At 37.3% G+C, this 12,462-nt stretch overlaps 1 protein-coding gene across 1 annotated transcript; it reads left to right on the top strand.

Annotated features, from left to right (window-relative positions):
* The first annotated feature begins 7,293 nt into the window (after nucleotides 1–7,293).
* LOC105385089 (odorant receptor 4-like) lies at nucleotides 7,294–11,505 on the top strand. Its single transcript, XM_048627164.1, has 9 exons — nucleotides 7,294–7,703; nucleotides 7,999–8,154; nucleotides 8,470–8,658; nucleotides 9,104–9,314; nucleotides 9,624–9,720; nucleotides 9,886–9,990; nucleotides 10,780–10,868; nucleotides 11,183–11,249; nucleotides 11,342–11,505. The coding sequence occupies exons 1-9, from the start codon at nucleotides 7,442–7,444 to the stop codon at nucleotides 11,399–11,401; spliced, it is 1,236 nt and encodes a 411-aa protein (XP_048483121.1). The 5' UTR covers nucleotides 7,294–7,441; the 3' UTR covers nucleotides 11,402–11,505.
* The last annotated feature ends 957 nt before the right edge of the window (nucleotides 11,506–12,462 follow it).

Here is a 12,462-nt window from a genome sequence, read left to right as displayed (position 1 = left end):
TCTCTAACGATTTCTGCTCTCCTAGTACTTGTGCTTGCGTTCCACTGCTGAGCTCAATTGTGGGTTTTTTAACGGCAACTGAAAATGAGGATTCATATAAGTTTGACTTGTCTTCTATTTGTGTAAATGAAACTCAAGTTTATAAGATTGACAAATATACTTAATTACTAATTATAATTAAAATGAAACAGGCAGATAAGTCTAAAACAGTCAACTAAACTGAGTAGCCATTTCTTAACTCGAGAGCCAGGTAAGTAATTTAATTAACTCAAGTTAACAATAGCAGAGAAACTTCGGTTTTAAATAAACAGAAAGTAATAATCATCAACAGAAATTCTTAATAAGAAATTCTCACAACATTCACCGGCCACGATGTAAATGCGAATAATGGCGACTGACAAAACGAAATATTATGTAGTCTGAGCCTATCTGAAACCTAGTTAAACATTGTGAGATATGGCGTTTCGACTTTCTCCGTGTTCGGCATCATAAGGGTCACAGTGACAGTTAAATAAAGTCCATTTTTCTCTCCACCTTTAATTTGCAAGGTGCGGGTGCCTATATAAATAGAGTGAGTCGCCCGCGCGCCTTAGTTGGTTTTTGATTTTTGAAGTGAACACTTCGGCACCTGTCGGCTGCTGCGCACGCAGCCATTGCTGAGGATTTCGCAACGAAGGTTTGAGTTGATAAGCCGTGAGTAAAATGCTATTATTTACTGCTTTTAAAAGCTCAGCCTCTGGTCATAATGCTCCGGCGCTTGGGGTTTTTATCCCACGCAGTAGGGTCCGATTCAATAGTCGTGGTGATAATTGATCACATATTCCGGTCCTACTAGTGGCGCTTGAGCTAGATACTTACATTAATGACCGCTTTAAGTAAAGCATATGTTAATTTTATAAAGGAAAAAATTATAAAAATATATTTTTCTACCCTCAATTTCTAATATTTTTAGAAAACAGTTGATAAAAACCTTGCTATTACAATAATGCACTTGATTATAGCTTATTTAAGGCTTTACAAACAGGAGCTTTCCAGGACCGTCATAGGATTTTTTACAGGAAGCACGTGGCTCCGAGTTTCAGTATGTTGGGACATTGTGGCAGGTGCGGCGAGTAATGTGATCCGCCGGTACCTACCCGCTGAGGGTAGGCAGGCCGATTCGGTGAAATTGAAGTTTCGTGTAACCTGCACCCGGCCCTGTGCTCCCGCGCTGGCCGCCGTCTCGTGCCACCTGCATCGCAGCGTACACCCGGCCCTGCGCTCCTGCCCTGGCCACCGGTTCGTGCCACCTGCATCGCAGCATACACCCGGCCCTGTGCTCCTGCGCTGGCCGCCGTCTCTTGCCACCTGCATCGCAGCGTACACCCGGTCCTGGCCCTGGCCACCGGTTTGTGGTACCTGCATCGCTGCATAGACCCAGCCATGCACTCCTGCCCTGGCGGCTGTACACCCGATCCTGGCCCTGGCCACCGTTTTGTGCCACCTGCATCGCAGCGTACACCCATAGACCCAGCTATGTACTCCTGACCTGGCGGCTGTGTTGTCCCACCTGCATCGCTGCGCACACCTGGCACTCCTGTTCTGGTTGCCAGATCCAAACGCCCCCTGTCTGGGAAGAGATTTTATGCTCAGCGGAACCGCCTGCACTATTGCTAGCACGGTTATCATCATCATCAGCCATCATTATGAGTGACTTATTTAGAAGGTATCGAGTAACGTGCGCTATTCATCAGTGATTTTGGCATATGCAGACGAACGTTTACTGCCAAGGTTGGTCATGTTAGCCATACAAGGGCACACCAACGAAGCCTGAGTAACCACCTGCAGTCGCCGTAGCCGCATCGGCATGGATGACGACAAATCGGGTAACGTGCACCGCTTCTAAAAGTGTTATAGCACTTCAATTTGATGCCTCCGCTGAGGTAGGGTATTCTATTAAAGCAGCTTTCATATGAACTGCCCAAAGTGACCTGTAGACTGCTCCTGGGGATAGTTGTGCAATCAATTTTTTATTTCGATGTCTCTGCTGAAGAAACTGTCTAATGCAGCTTTTGTTCTAAACTGCCTAAAGATCATTGGACTGCTCATGGGAATGGTGACGCACGGTAAGTACAGGAGCGTTACTCTATACTGATGAGAAACGAACGAACGTGAGCTGTCGTGCAATCGGCACGTTTAATACATACAAACAGATAGAGCGGCTCGCGCCGCAGTGCACTGAAAGTTCGTTTTTCGTCATATAAAGTGACCCCCCAGACACTATCTTAAGTGTCATGACACATCGGCAGATTCCAGCTTTGAGTCTTTTCTTTTCTCGGCTGTGAGCAAAGTGAATCCCACCGGCGAGTGTTCAACCTAAAAGCACTGAGCTAATTCCTGATTTCGTGAAAGTCGCTGTTGCTATACCATACCGCTTCACAAGTTACCGAATTTATTATGATCCTACTGTCGGGTGATCATGATCAGAGTGTCATCGCGGTTTCTGAGTGGCACCATATTAGCTGTCTTCCTTATGTCCCAGTGGATTGTGAGTGTGTATCCGAGCTCTTTGTTGAAAAATGCGTGAACCTCCTACGCAGCAGCTGTCTACTAGTTGTGTATCGAATAAATCGAGTAACGGTGCTCTTGCACGAGACGACTACCTTTTGGTAAAATTATAACTTCCACTATTCTGGGAACATGCATATACCTACTGTGTACTGTGTATCACATCACGTGTAGCCGCAGCCCTACTCAATGTACGGGGCTAGATAATAAACAATGGCAGTCGTCATTAAATTTCTATGAATTTCGAAGGTCATCATTTGGAGCACAATCCAAAGTGTGAAAGTACCTATTCATGCCTAAACGGCTTCTCTAATGAAAATATATTTTTAATTTGATTCTGGCGCAAACGTTTCATAACTATTTTTCAACACTGTATCTGCTGAAACTACTTAGACTGACTGGTTAAGATGCAGACGTGCCGTTTTCACAATTCCATTTTGAGTAATCCTCAACTGTTTTATGGATCTTTCAGTTAGTTACGTAACTAGTTACCAAGTAAAAAATTACGTCATGCTCGTACTCGCATCTCATTTAGGAGCTCTCTGGCCTCTAGCTGAAGGCTAGAACTGGTATATATATCTACTAAGCTAGTAACTACAGAGTTATAACCGGGCAGCGGTGACGTGGTAGCTGCTTGATTTATTAGAGTTTGCTGAAAACTTTCTAAATAAGTAATAATTATTAGTCATAATATTAACTCTTCGCAGTTCTTTCAGAATGCAATACCAGGTCGCTGAAGTAGGTAACCTTCCTTAGCTGGACAACAACAACAACAACAAGCCTTTTTGTTTTAAAGAATGTCACAGTTATTCGCCGTTCCACTGTCATATCGATGTCCAAGGACTTTTTCTTGGGTATAGCTAACTACCTAAGTTTACCTATAGATAGCCGCAAGCTATCTGCTGTTGGCGAACTGTCAGTTCTGATTGATAAGTCAGGCTCGAGGTGGCTCGTCCAACTGTCCATGTTCCCGCCATCATGATTGTTGCTTCCACAGATTAGAGAGTCTATGTTGGCTGTCGTTGCATCAGGTCTGATCAGGTACAACTAACATCTTTACGTACCATCTTTATTTAATCGAGCTATTTTATTTTGTTTTATCTAGGTTGACTTAATGGTTTCAAAATCGAACCTACAACAATGTAAGTAGGTACCTACCTACGTACCTTTGAAGTTGCAACAAGGCGAAGCCTTAAGGTTTTGGCCGAGACCTGCCCTTAGTGTTGACGAACATACCTAAGGTGACCTTGTTAATGTTTTTCATATGAAGTACTGAACATTTTACTTATCCTGGTGGCATGACTGATCATTTACTTACCCAGTTAAGACATGTTAGCCGGGTTTCATTTATCAACTATTATAATTGTTATTGTTGTGTTAATCAATCTTTATTAATTGATGTCATCTACCAAGGAATGCTGCCAGAGCTCATAATATTCACACATGATGATACAGAATGATAATAGCCCACAAAATCGGTGCAAAGGCTTATAAAATAACTTTCCTTCCTAGTAGGACTGCACAGGAACTCGCTAACCGCCGTGTTAGTTAAAATACAAAATTAGACTGTGTGTTTCTTGTCAATTTAGAATATGAATATAGTGACCTGCATCATGTTTTGAAAAACTGAATACTTAGTTATCCGCCAGTGTCACAGCCTTCATCTAATCTTTTCCAGTAGCTGATGAGGCTGAGATGTTTAGTAAAATTATCTTCCCTTCAAGCACCACTCCTCGTTCCAAGGACTAGATGCCGCGCCAGGTGTTGCAGGCCGTGTCGTCGTACAGGGCTGACTGAGCAGGTCCCCGAGGCTCCAGGGTCGGCTGCTGCATTTCTGAGGTCAGTCCAGAATTACATACCCTAGTCAGCATGTGCTGACCTGAGCCCCAGCGGCCTGGATCGATATTCTACATTTTACAGCTTTTAAATATTGTTGCAAAGTATTTCACTGGTTCCATCCATTCGGCTAGTGTATGTTAAAAATATTGCCTTGACAATAACAAGATTTTGATCAATAATTACTTATAAGTATTGCTTTCGAAGAGGCACTGTGTGTATCCATATGTATAAATACCTACCTATATGTATAGGTACATACCTTCCATAACTTTCTGACAAGTCAGGAATAATAAGGAAGTACTTAAGTCTTATGTATACTTATACCTTTCTTTTTAGTATATCTATTACCTAGAAATCTATGCATTATAAATTTATAGATTCAAATATTTATCTACTGATATACTCATCAGTAGCTTATGGGTCACAGTTGGTTTTCTCTCCACCATGCGATAATAAACACATCTCACAATGTTTAACTAGGTTTCAGATAGGCTCAGACTACATAATAGACGCATTTTTCCTGAAATAAAAATGACATATTATGTATCTAGCCTATCTGAAACCTAGTCATTTCTGCATGGTGATATTACAACTAAGGCGCGCGGGCGACTCACTCTATTTATATAGGCACCCGCACCTTGCAAATTAAAGGTGGAGAGAAAAATGGACTTTATTTAACTGTCACTGTGACCCTTATGATGCCGAACACGGAGAAAGTCGAAACGCCATATCTCACAATGTTTAACTAGGTTTCAGATAGGCTAGATACATAATATGTCATTTTTATTTCAGGAAAAATGCGTCTATTAAATTGAAATTACGGAAGTGATGGGTTTTGGGCAACAATTTTAATAAAATGTTTCTTCTTTAGAGCAAAGAAATGGAAGAAGTGAACATATTATTTTATAAAGGGTGGAATAGCTAAATTTCTCAATAGATTTTGCTATAGAAATTGGAAATTTCATAAAACGCACACATAAGCGCTTAGACCCATCAACATAGTTATATTTTTTGGTACAGTAACAAATCAAGTTAGGTGTTTGTTTACCTAATGTGTTTATATCGAGTTATTGAAAATGGCGTCCTATTTTCGGTTTATTTTTATGTCTGTGTTTATACTGACAAATACAAATAAATACATTTGAAAGGGATTAGGAGCCAAAGCGAACATAATATATAATTCAGTGTACTGGTAGTTTTCAGTATAATTACATTAGCATTATGAGTTCATAATACAGACAAATGTTTGTAATCGAACGTGTTTAGGTATCTTCTTTGTTTCATTAATCCCGAGACCCTTCAAAAGTAAAGGTACGTTCTATTTGACGCAGTAATAAAATTAACATTCCAAATGTTTTTGAGTTGATAAAACCGGGAGAAGTCTAAAAGTAAATAAAGAAGAATTTTCAGGAAGTTCCAGCCGTAAAGTGAAAGAGACATAAGTTGTTAGATTACGGCACTTAGTAAAATTTTGCCGGAGGGTTGTTTTTACAAGGAGATAATATAACTTGGAATCTGGATGCGGAAAAGATAAACTTTGAAAGTGATTCACTGGATATGGGCATAATACTACTATTAGGAACACATACTTCCACTATTAGGAACAAGAAATTAAGTTTATGGCAATAACATTTCCTATACGTACATAACTTTGATTTAGGTATAATATAACCAATAAAAGAACTGCGTATTACCTAATTGAAATATATACTTTTATAGGTACCTACCTAATTAATTTGTAAAAATATTTAAATTCGCGTGTGTACCTTACTAGCCATATGTAAACAATATATATATATATATATATATATATAACGAGCATAGATATACAATTTGATTGCCAAATATGATCCAAATGTTTTACAAAACTTCAGTATTAGGTTCTTACGTTTTGCCCAACAGCCTGCGGGAACCCTGGCATTGGCTTTGACAAATCTAAATGAAAAGCAACACCAATCTAACTTCAAAGGTAAAGGCAGGTTTGAGTTGGGAAAAAGTTTTTCGGGATCTTAATAAGTTATTGAAATTATCAATCAGCTTTTATACGGATTTTAGGGTGATTGTAGGTAGGTAATGAAAATCCGACTTGCCTTTAAAACTTATTTCCTCATTTTTTACCATATAATATACCTACCTTACTGATTTTTAACAGAGTGTAGTGTAGAGGCTAGTTCTAGCTCACGGATAAAATTCCTCCTTCTATAATAATAATAAAATGGCACACCCTATTGACACTGGAAACAACAAACAAGCATAGTATTATTCTCCAAGTCTGCATGCGGATAATTTCAAAGTAACAAAGAAACATAAATAAAAGGATTTCACCTATAAATTACAGACCACAATACGAGTATAATATACCTACCTACTATTGCAATTCAAGGTTGTTCAATGTTGAAGTACGTAAAGAAGATATGGAAATGTTATAAATAAAAATAAAATTAGTTAAGCAACTAGGTATATTGGAATTTTTAAATTACTATAGACATGACAAACTTAATAAAAAAATGAACCATTTTACCTGTATTTATAAGTTGTTATTTTGTACCTAGTATTTTATTAAATGGTGTAGGATAGAGAGTATTTATTCTCTTGTAAAGCTGTTATTGCCAGGATATAAATAAGTGGAGGCAGCAAAATAACCTAAGGTACACTCCCTGTGTACTCTATACTACCTTCGTTTAAGATTGAGCGGTAGTAAGATGAGTCGGGGAAGTGCCAGCATCTTACACCAGTACCTACAGAGGGTTCAACTCATGCCGCAGACACTTCTAACGATTTTCAACCATATACTTAGTCTTATACCTTTGATAATGAAGCGGTTGTATTTTTTCTAAGTAGGTATTTATAAGGGTTTCTTTTGGTAATACGACTGCGGAACCCTAAAAATGTTATACAAGCTGGCTCGTACTCGTGTCACATTGATATAAGTAATGATTTCCTAACTTTTTGCTAGCGTTATCGCCACTTTGTACATCGTTTTCCTACGACCATGATGTAATAGAAAAAGCTTACACAAAAATAAATAATTATTCAACCAAAGTAAAGTCCCAAGATGTCATTTGAAAAGGAAAACTATCCTGATGAATTTATGAAACCTTATATGATTTCATTTGCAACGTTAAGGAAATCCAATGTGAAATTTTTGACCGACGAAAAATCCTTCCTAAAGAAGTATTGGAGGTTTATTTACATATTTCCCTGTAGCATGTCGTTTTTCCTGTGTATGCTGACGTATTTTTCGATAGTCACAGCCAGGATGGACGATTTTATCGAAATATCTAATACGTTTGCTGTCACTTTTGTTGTTCTACAAGGTAAGTTAAAATCCTCTAAGTACACATAATTACATTTCTAGCCCCAACACTTGAATCATGATGCAGATAATTGCCTAACCCCTCACACCCCGAGGAATCAGCAATAATTAAAAATCTATTGTGTCTGGTTTACCAATAGTTCACCGGGACGTAAGCGGTTAATTATGAACAACGATATTTTAATATTGTACATATTAATTTGTATTTAATATTTTATATATAATATATTTAATATTTTAATTAATTTGTATTTAATATTGTATTATGATTATAAAATCTGCTCTAATTATTGCAGCGGTGGTGAAGAGTATAGCGGTGGTGCATCGTAATGAAGACATCACATACATCATCAGGCAGATGGCGGCACTGTGGCCGAAAGAAGAGCATCTCACTGAGAGGCAAACTGTTGCGAAAATGAAACATTTGAAACGACTGAATGTTTGCGTTACAGGTTATATACAGGGTGTTGCATAAAGGGTATACCAAGCCGAAAGGAGGTGACTCAGGGGGTCATTCTGAACAACTTTTTTTCAACGAAATTCGCAAAAAAAAATACTTTTTCCATATAAACCATATTTTTACGAATTTTCAAAACTCGTAGGACAAACATTGTTCTGATTGACCCCCTGAGTCACCCCTTTTTGGCTTAGTTTACCCTGTTTGCAACATCCTGTATAATTATAGTTTTCTATTAATTTATGCAGTAAGCTTTTCAAAGGCGAAGTTTTTAACTTATTCTAAGGTTTAAACGATAATTTCCTTCCAGTTTACTACTACTTAAACATAGTGGGGTCATGGCAGTATATACTGGTGCCTTTGTTGGAGACGTTGTTTCGTATCTTCGTACTAAATCAGCAGTCTATGCTGAAGTTTCCTTTTGGCTGCAGTTTCCCGTTTGACCCGACCGAGAGTTGGTCGCGATACTTGATGGTTTATGCTTATGAGACTTTTGCCAGTAAGTTTTGTGTTTGAGTGAAAAATTCGTCTGTTTAAGAATATTCTTCTGGTGAAACTTTAAACTTTGGGTTTTAAATATTTTTGAAAACTTTGTCAGGAGTATACATACTAATACAGGATGTAGAATAGATAACTCTAGAGCGGGTGACTTAGCTCGTATTTTTTAAAATATTTACCTAGTTCTGTATCACTTTCCAAGTCACCTTTTAAAGCTATAGTTCTGTATCCTTTCGGCTTGCACCCTTTTTATCATCCCGAAGAAGAGTCAGTCCTAGAAAGAGAGGCTCACTTCAAAAGATGTGTGCTATAACATTTGTCTATTCTGGCTGTGACTACGCTCGCTACCTAGCTCCATATGATGGAAAAACAACATAGTGTCCTTATATTTTAGTTAGAGGATCGCAGTGTATTACTTACATACCTAATTATGTATTTTTTTTCAGTGATAAAGCTGGTATACTTTCTCGTGGGCACAGAACTTTTACTTATAACAATGACTGCCCATCTCAGCATTCTATTTACACTTCTAAGTGATGACTTGCTGATTCTGAAACCGTCATCGAAGGCGGATGATGCTGAGATAACTTACTTTGAAGCTGATAGACATGAGAAGAAGATCGGTGATATTGTACGGAGACATCAAAAGTTGATTAAGTATGAAATATCATTTATTTTTGTCAATATAAGTAAATACCTCTCAGCACAAGCTTGCTTGACTAGGCCTAAAACCTTCCTTCATTGGAAGGAGACCCGTGCCCCAGCAGTGGGAACGTGATGGGTCGTGATGATGAAGTAAATACCTAATATTTATGAAAATTACTTGTAACATTTTAGTTCATAGTAAAAAGAATATAATCCACCCTTTATTAAACTTAATTTAAGGGTTATCTTATGCTTCACGCCAATTAATTTATTTTAAATATTAATATATATTTAACATTATTTATCTACTTTTGATTTCAGGTTATCAAAAATGTTTGATGATATATTCAACAAAGTGATATTCTATAATGTGACAGTGTCTACTGTGTCGATATGTTTCTTTGGGTTTGTGGCTAAAGTAAGTAAGAAAATGGAAAGTATTAAGTAAAATACAGAAATATGAAAAAAAAATCTAACAAACACCAATAAAATTTTCACAAACAACTTTAACGGATTCAAATTATCGTTAGCTAAGTTATAAAAGTTTAAATTAACAATAATTCCATCATAATGTTTATTTCAGATTGCTAAGAACCCCGGTGAAATAGCCAACAACGTGGTGGGGGTGATAGCGTCAATTCTGCCAATATTCAACCTGTGCTACTACGGACAACTGCTCACTGATGCTGTGAGCGTAATACACTTGCAAACAATGAAAAAGTTCCACCTCCCATTAACGTTCTATAATCAATGATTTATATATGTCAATGTCCATAATATTATGTCACTGGAACTTTTTCATTGTACATGAGATTTTTTGGTATTCCTCTCTTCTGCCTTCCTTCAAGTCTCATACTATGACTCATTACTTGAATTCAGCTTGGTTTCTATAGTTTGGGTAACCATAAAGATAAAGTGCCACCAAGATCTTTTGGCTCGTGGCCTAAATTGGAACTAATTCTGTCATCTCACTATATCACACTTTCCTTCTGAATTTACGACAGTTTTAACATCGCTACGAGCGGCGGAGGCAGCGTCACCATGCCAATATTGGCTTCGTAGCATGTACATGATACATATACATTATAATAAACTGGACTAGACTCGCACAGGACCGGAAGAGATGGCGTGATAGGGAAGAGGCTTATACTCAGCAGTGGGCAGATACGGGCTGAAAAAATGATGTTATGTATACCAACATATAAAACGCTTGTCTACTCACATACACTGTTATACCCTGATTACACCTACCGAGTAGAGTGACGAGACAGTATCCCCGACAAACACTACAACAGTAACTAGCGATTGAACGAGTGCTCGGCCGAGGATAATACTGTCTCGCCACTCCACTTGGTATATAGGAGTAATCAGACAGACGAGAGTAACATGTTAGTTTAAGTTTGACCATTGAGAATCTATGTTTCGGTGTTTTTAAAATAATTAATTATAAATATACCTACATTTTAATAATTTTCAGAGTTCCAGTTTAGCTCTATCGGCTTATTTGAATATTTGGTACGCAAAAGACACCAGATTTCAAAAGATGCTGGGTCTAATCATGCTGAGGTAGGTTTTATTCAACGATGAATACCGAAAATAGTTCTTAATTTGCATGCAATAAGCACTGTAGATGCATACCTACATATTATTATATATTTATAAGTGTTGATAAGTCAACGATAATTGATACACATTACCTATTATAATACATTTTGTAATTTATTTTTACTGGTTCTGATTTACAAGATCATGTCGTTGTGAATGTGAAACAGAGGACAAATGAATTTTTCTATTTCCGCAGTCATATTTCAATCCCGCGAGAGGAGAGAAATTATAAACCATTATTTTTTGTCTTATTTATTTGAATTCAATTGTTTTAGGTCTCAAGCTCCTTGCTGCATCACGTCCTACAAATACGCTCCGGTCACACTCAACATGTTCACTGGCGTAAGTAAATTTTATTCAGTAACTGAGTAGTAACTGAATATTAAATTTACTTTCATTCCCGGATAATTCAATTAAGTATTGTTACTTTTCAGGTCATGAGCACCACATGGTCTTACTTTTCATTAATATGCAGTGTTTATGAAGAAGAATAAGTGTAATTTCCTTGAAACTATTAAGCACTCTTATAATTATGTAATTTGTTTATTACTTACAAAATAAATGTTCGTATTATCGTTTTCTCAATGCACAGCACAAAGAAAAGCAGTTTTCCTTTCACTGTATTGAATGGAATTAATAATTAAGTATCTCCAAAATGGCAATACAGACGGAAACATCCTGAAGCCTTACTAAATACAAAGTTGTCTGCCATCTTTCTTGAACCCTTCCTTGGCAATTTGCAAGGTCTTTCATCTTTGACTCCACGCTGTGAATAAACCTCTGATTCCTGTAACAACCTACTTATTCAGAGTAATTCAATGTAGGTTTCAATGTAACAAGATATCTGAACAAATCTAATAACGAAAATAGATATTGATGTACAAAAATGAATTCAATTTCGTCAGCATGTTTGGATTTGAGGAAAAATATAGTCTGTTGTCATCTTAGTTCAAAATTAGTAATTTTGCATTATTATTTTATACGTTTGGTAATTTTCTCCTTTCCAGCGTCGTTATGTATAAGATGATTAGAACATTGAAAAATTCAAGTGTATAATTTAGACACGTATTATCTCTTATCTTACGGTACTCACAATATTTGTATATCGGCTATCGCTTCTAAAATTATGAAGGAATATTTTAAGTTGTAGGTACATCCTTTGTATAACCAAAAATATTGTGTCTCATCATACTAAGCTACTGTCGTTACGATAACGAAAGTTAAAATAGTAGGTACCTATAGATATATTCAAATAGCCCTTCAATTACAAGTCGTGCTCTAACATTATCAATTATTACAAATACTCGCATAATATTCTTTAACGCCGGCGAAGCCTCCGCTTTTTAGACGACAAACACGAGCCTCGGCGAGTGTACTCAAACTGTGAGGGGCCTCTTGCTTAGAGCTCTCCACATTTTCACTTCTCTACATTTCACTTCTCTAATGAACTTGCAGTCACGGTGGAATCTGGAAAGGATTTTTAAAAGCTTTATGCTGTGATAAAGTCTGCTCTGTGCCCTCTCTGTGTCTAGTACCTATTATGGATACGTTCTAG

The sequence above is a fragment of the Plutella xylostella genome, chromosome 18 (genome assembly GCF_932276165.1).
Source record: "Plutella xylostella chromosome 18, ilPluXylo3.1, whole genome shotgun sequence".
In the NCBI taxonomy this organism is placed as follows: domain Eukaryota; kingdom Metazoa; phylum Arthropoda; class Insecta; order Lepidoptera; family Plutellidae; genus Plutella; species Plutella xylostella.
Note: the sequence above shows the minus strand (reverse complement) of the source record. Positions and strands in the feature narration are given on the sequence as shown.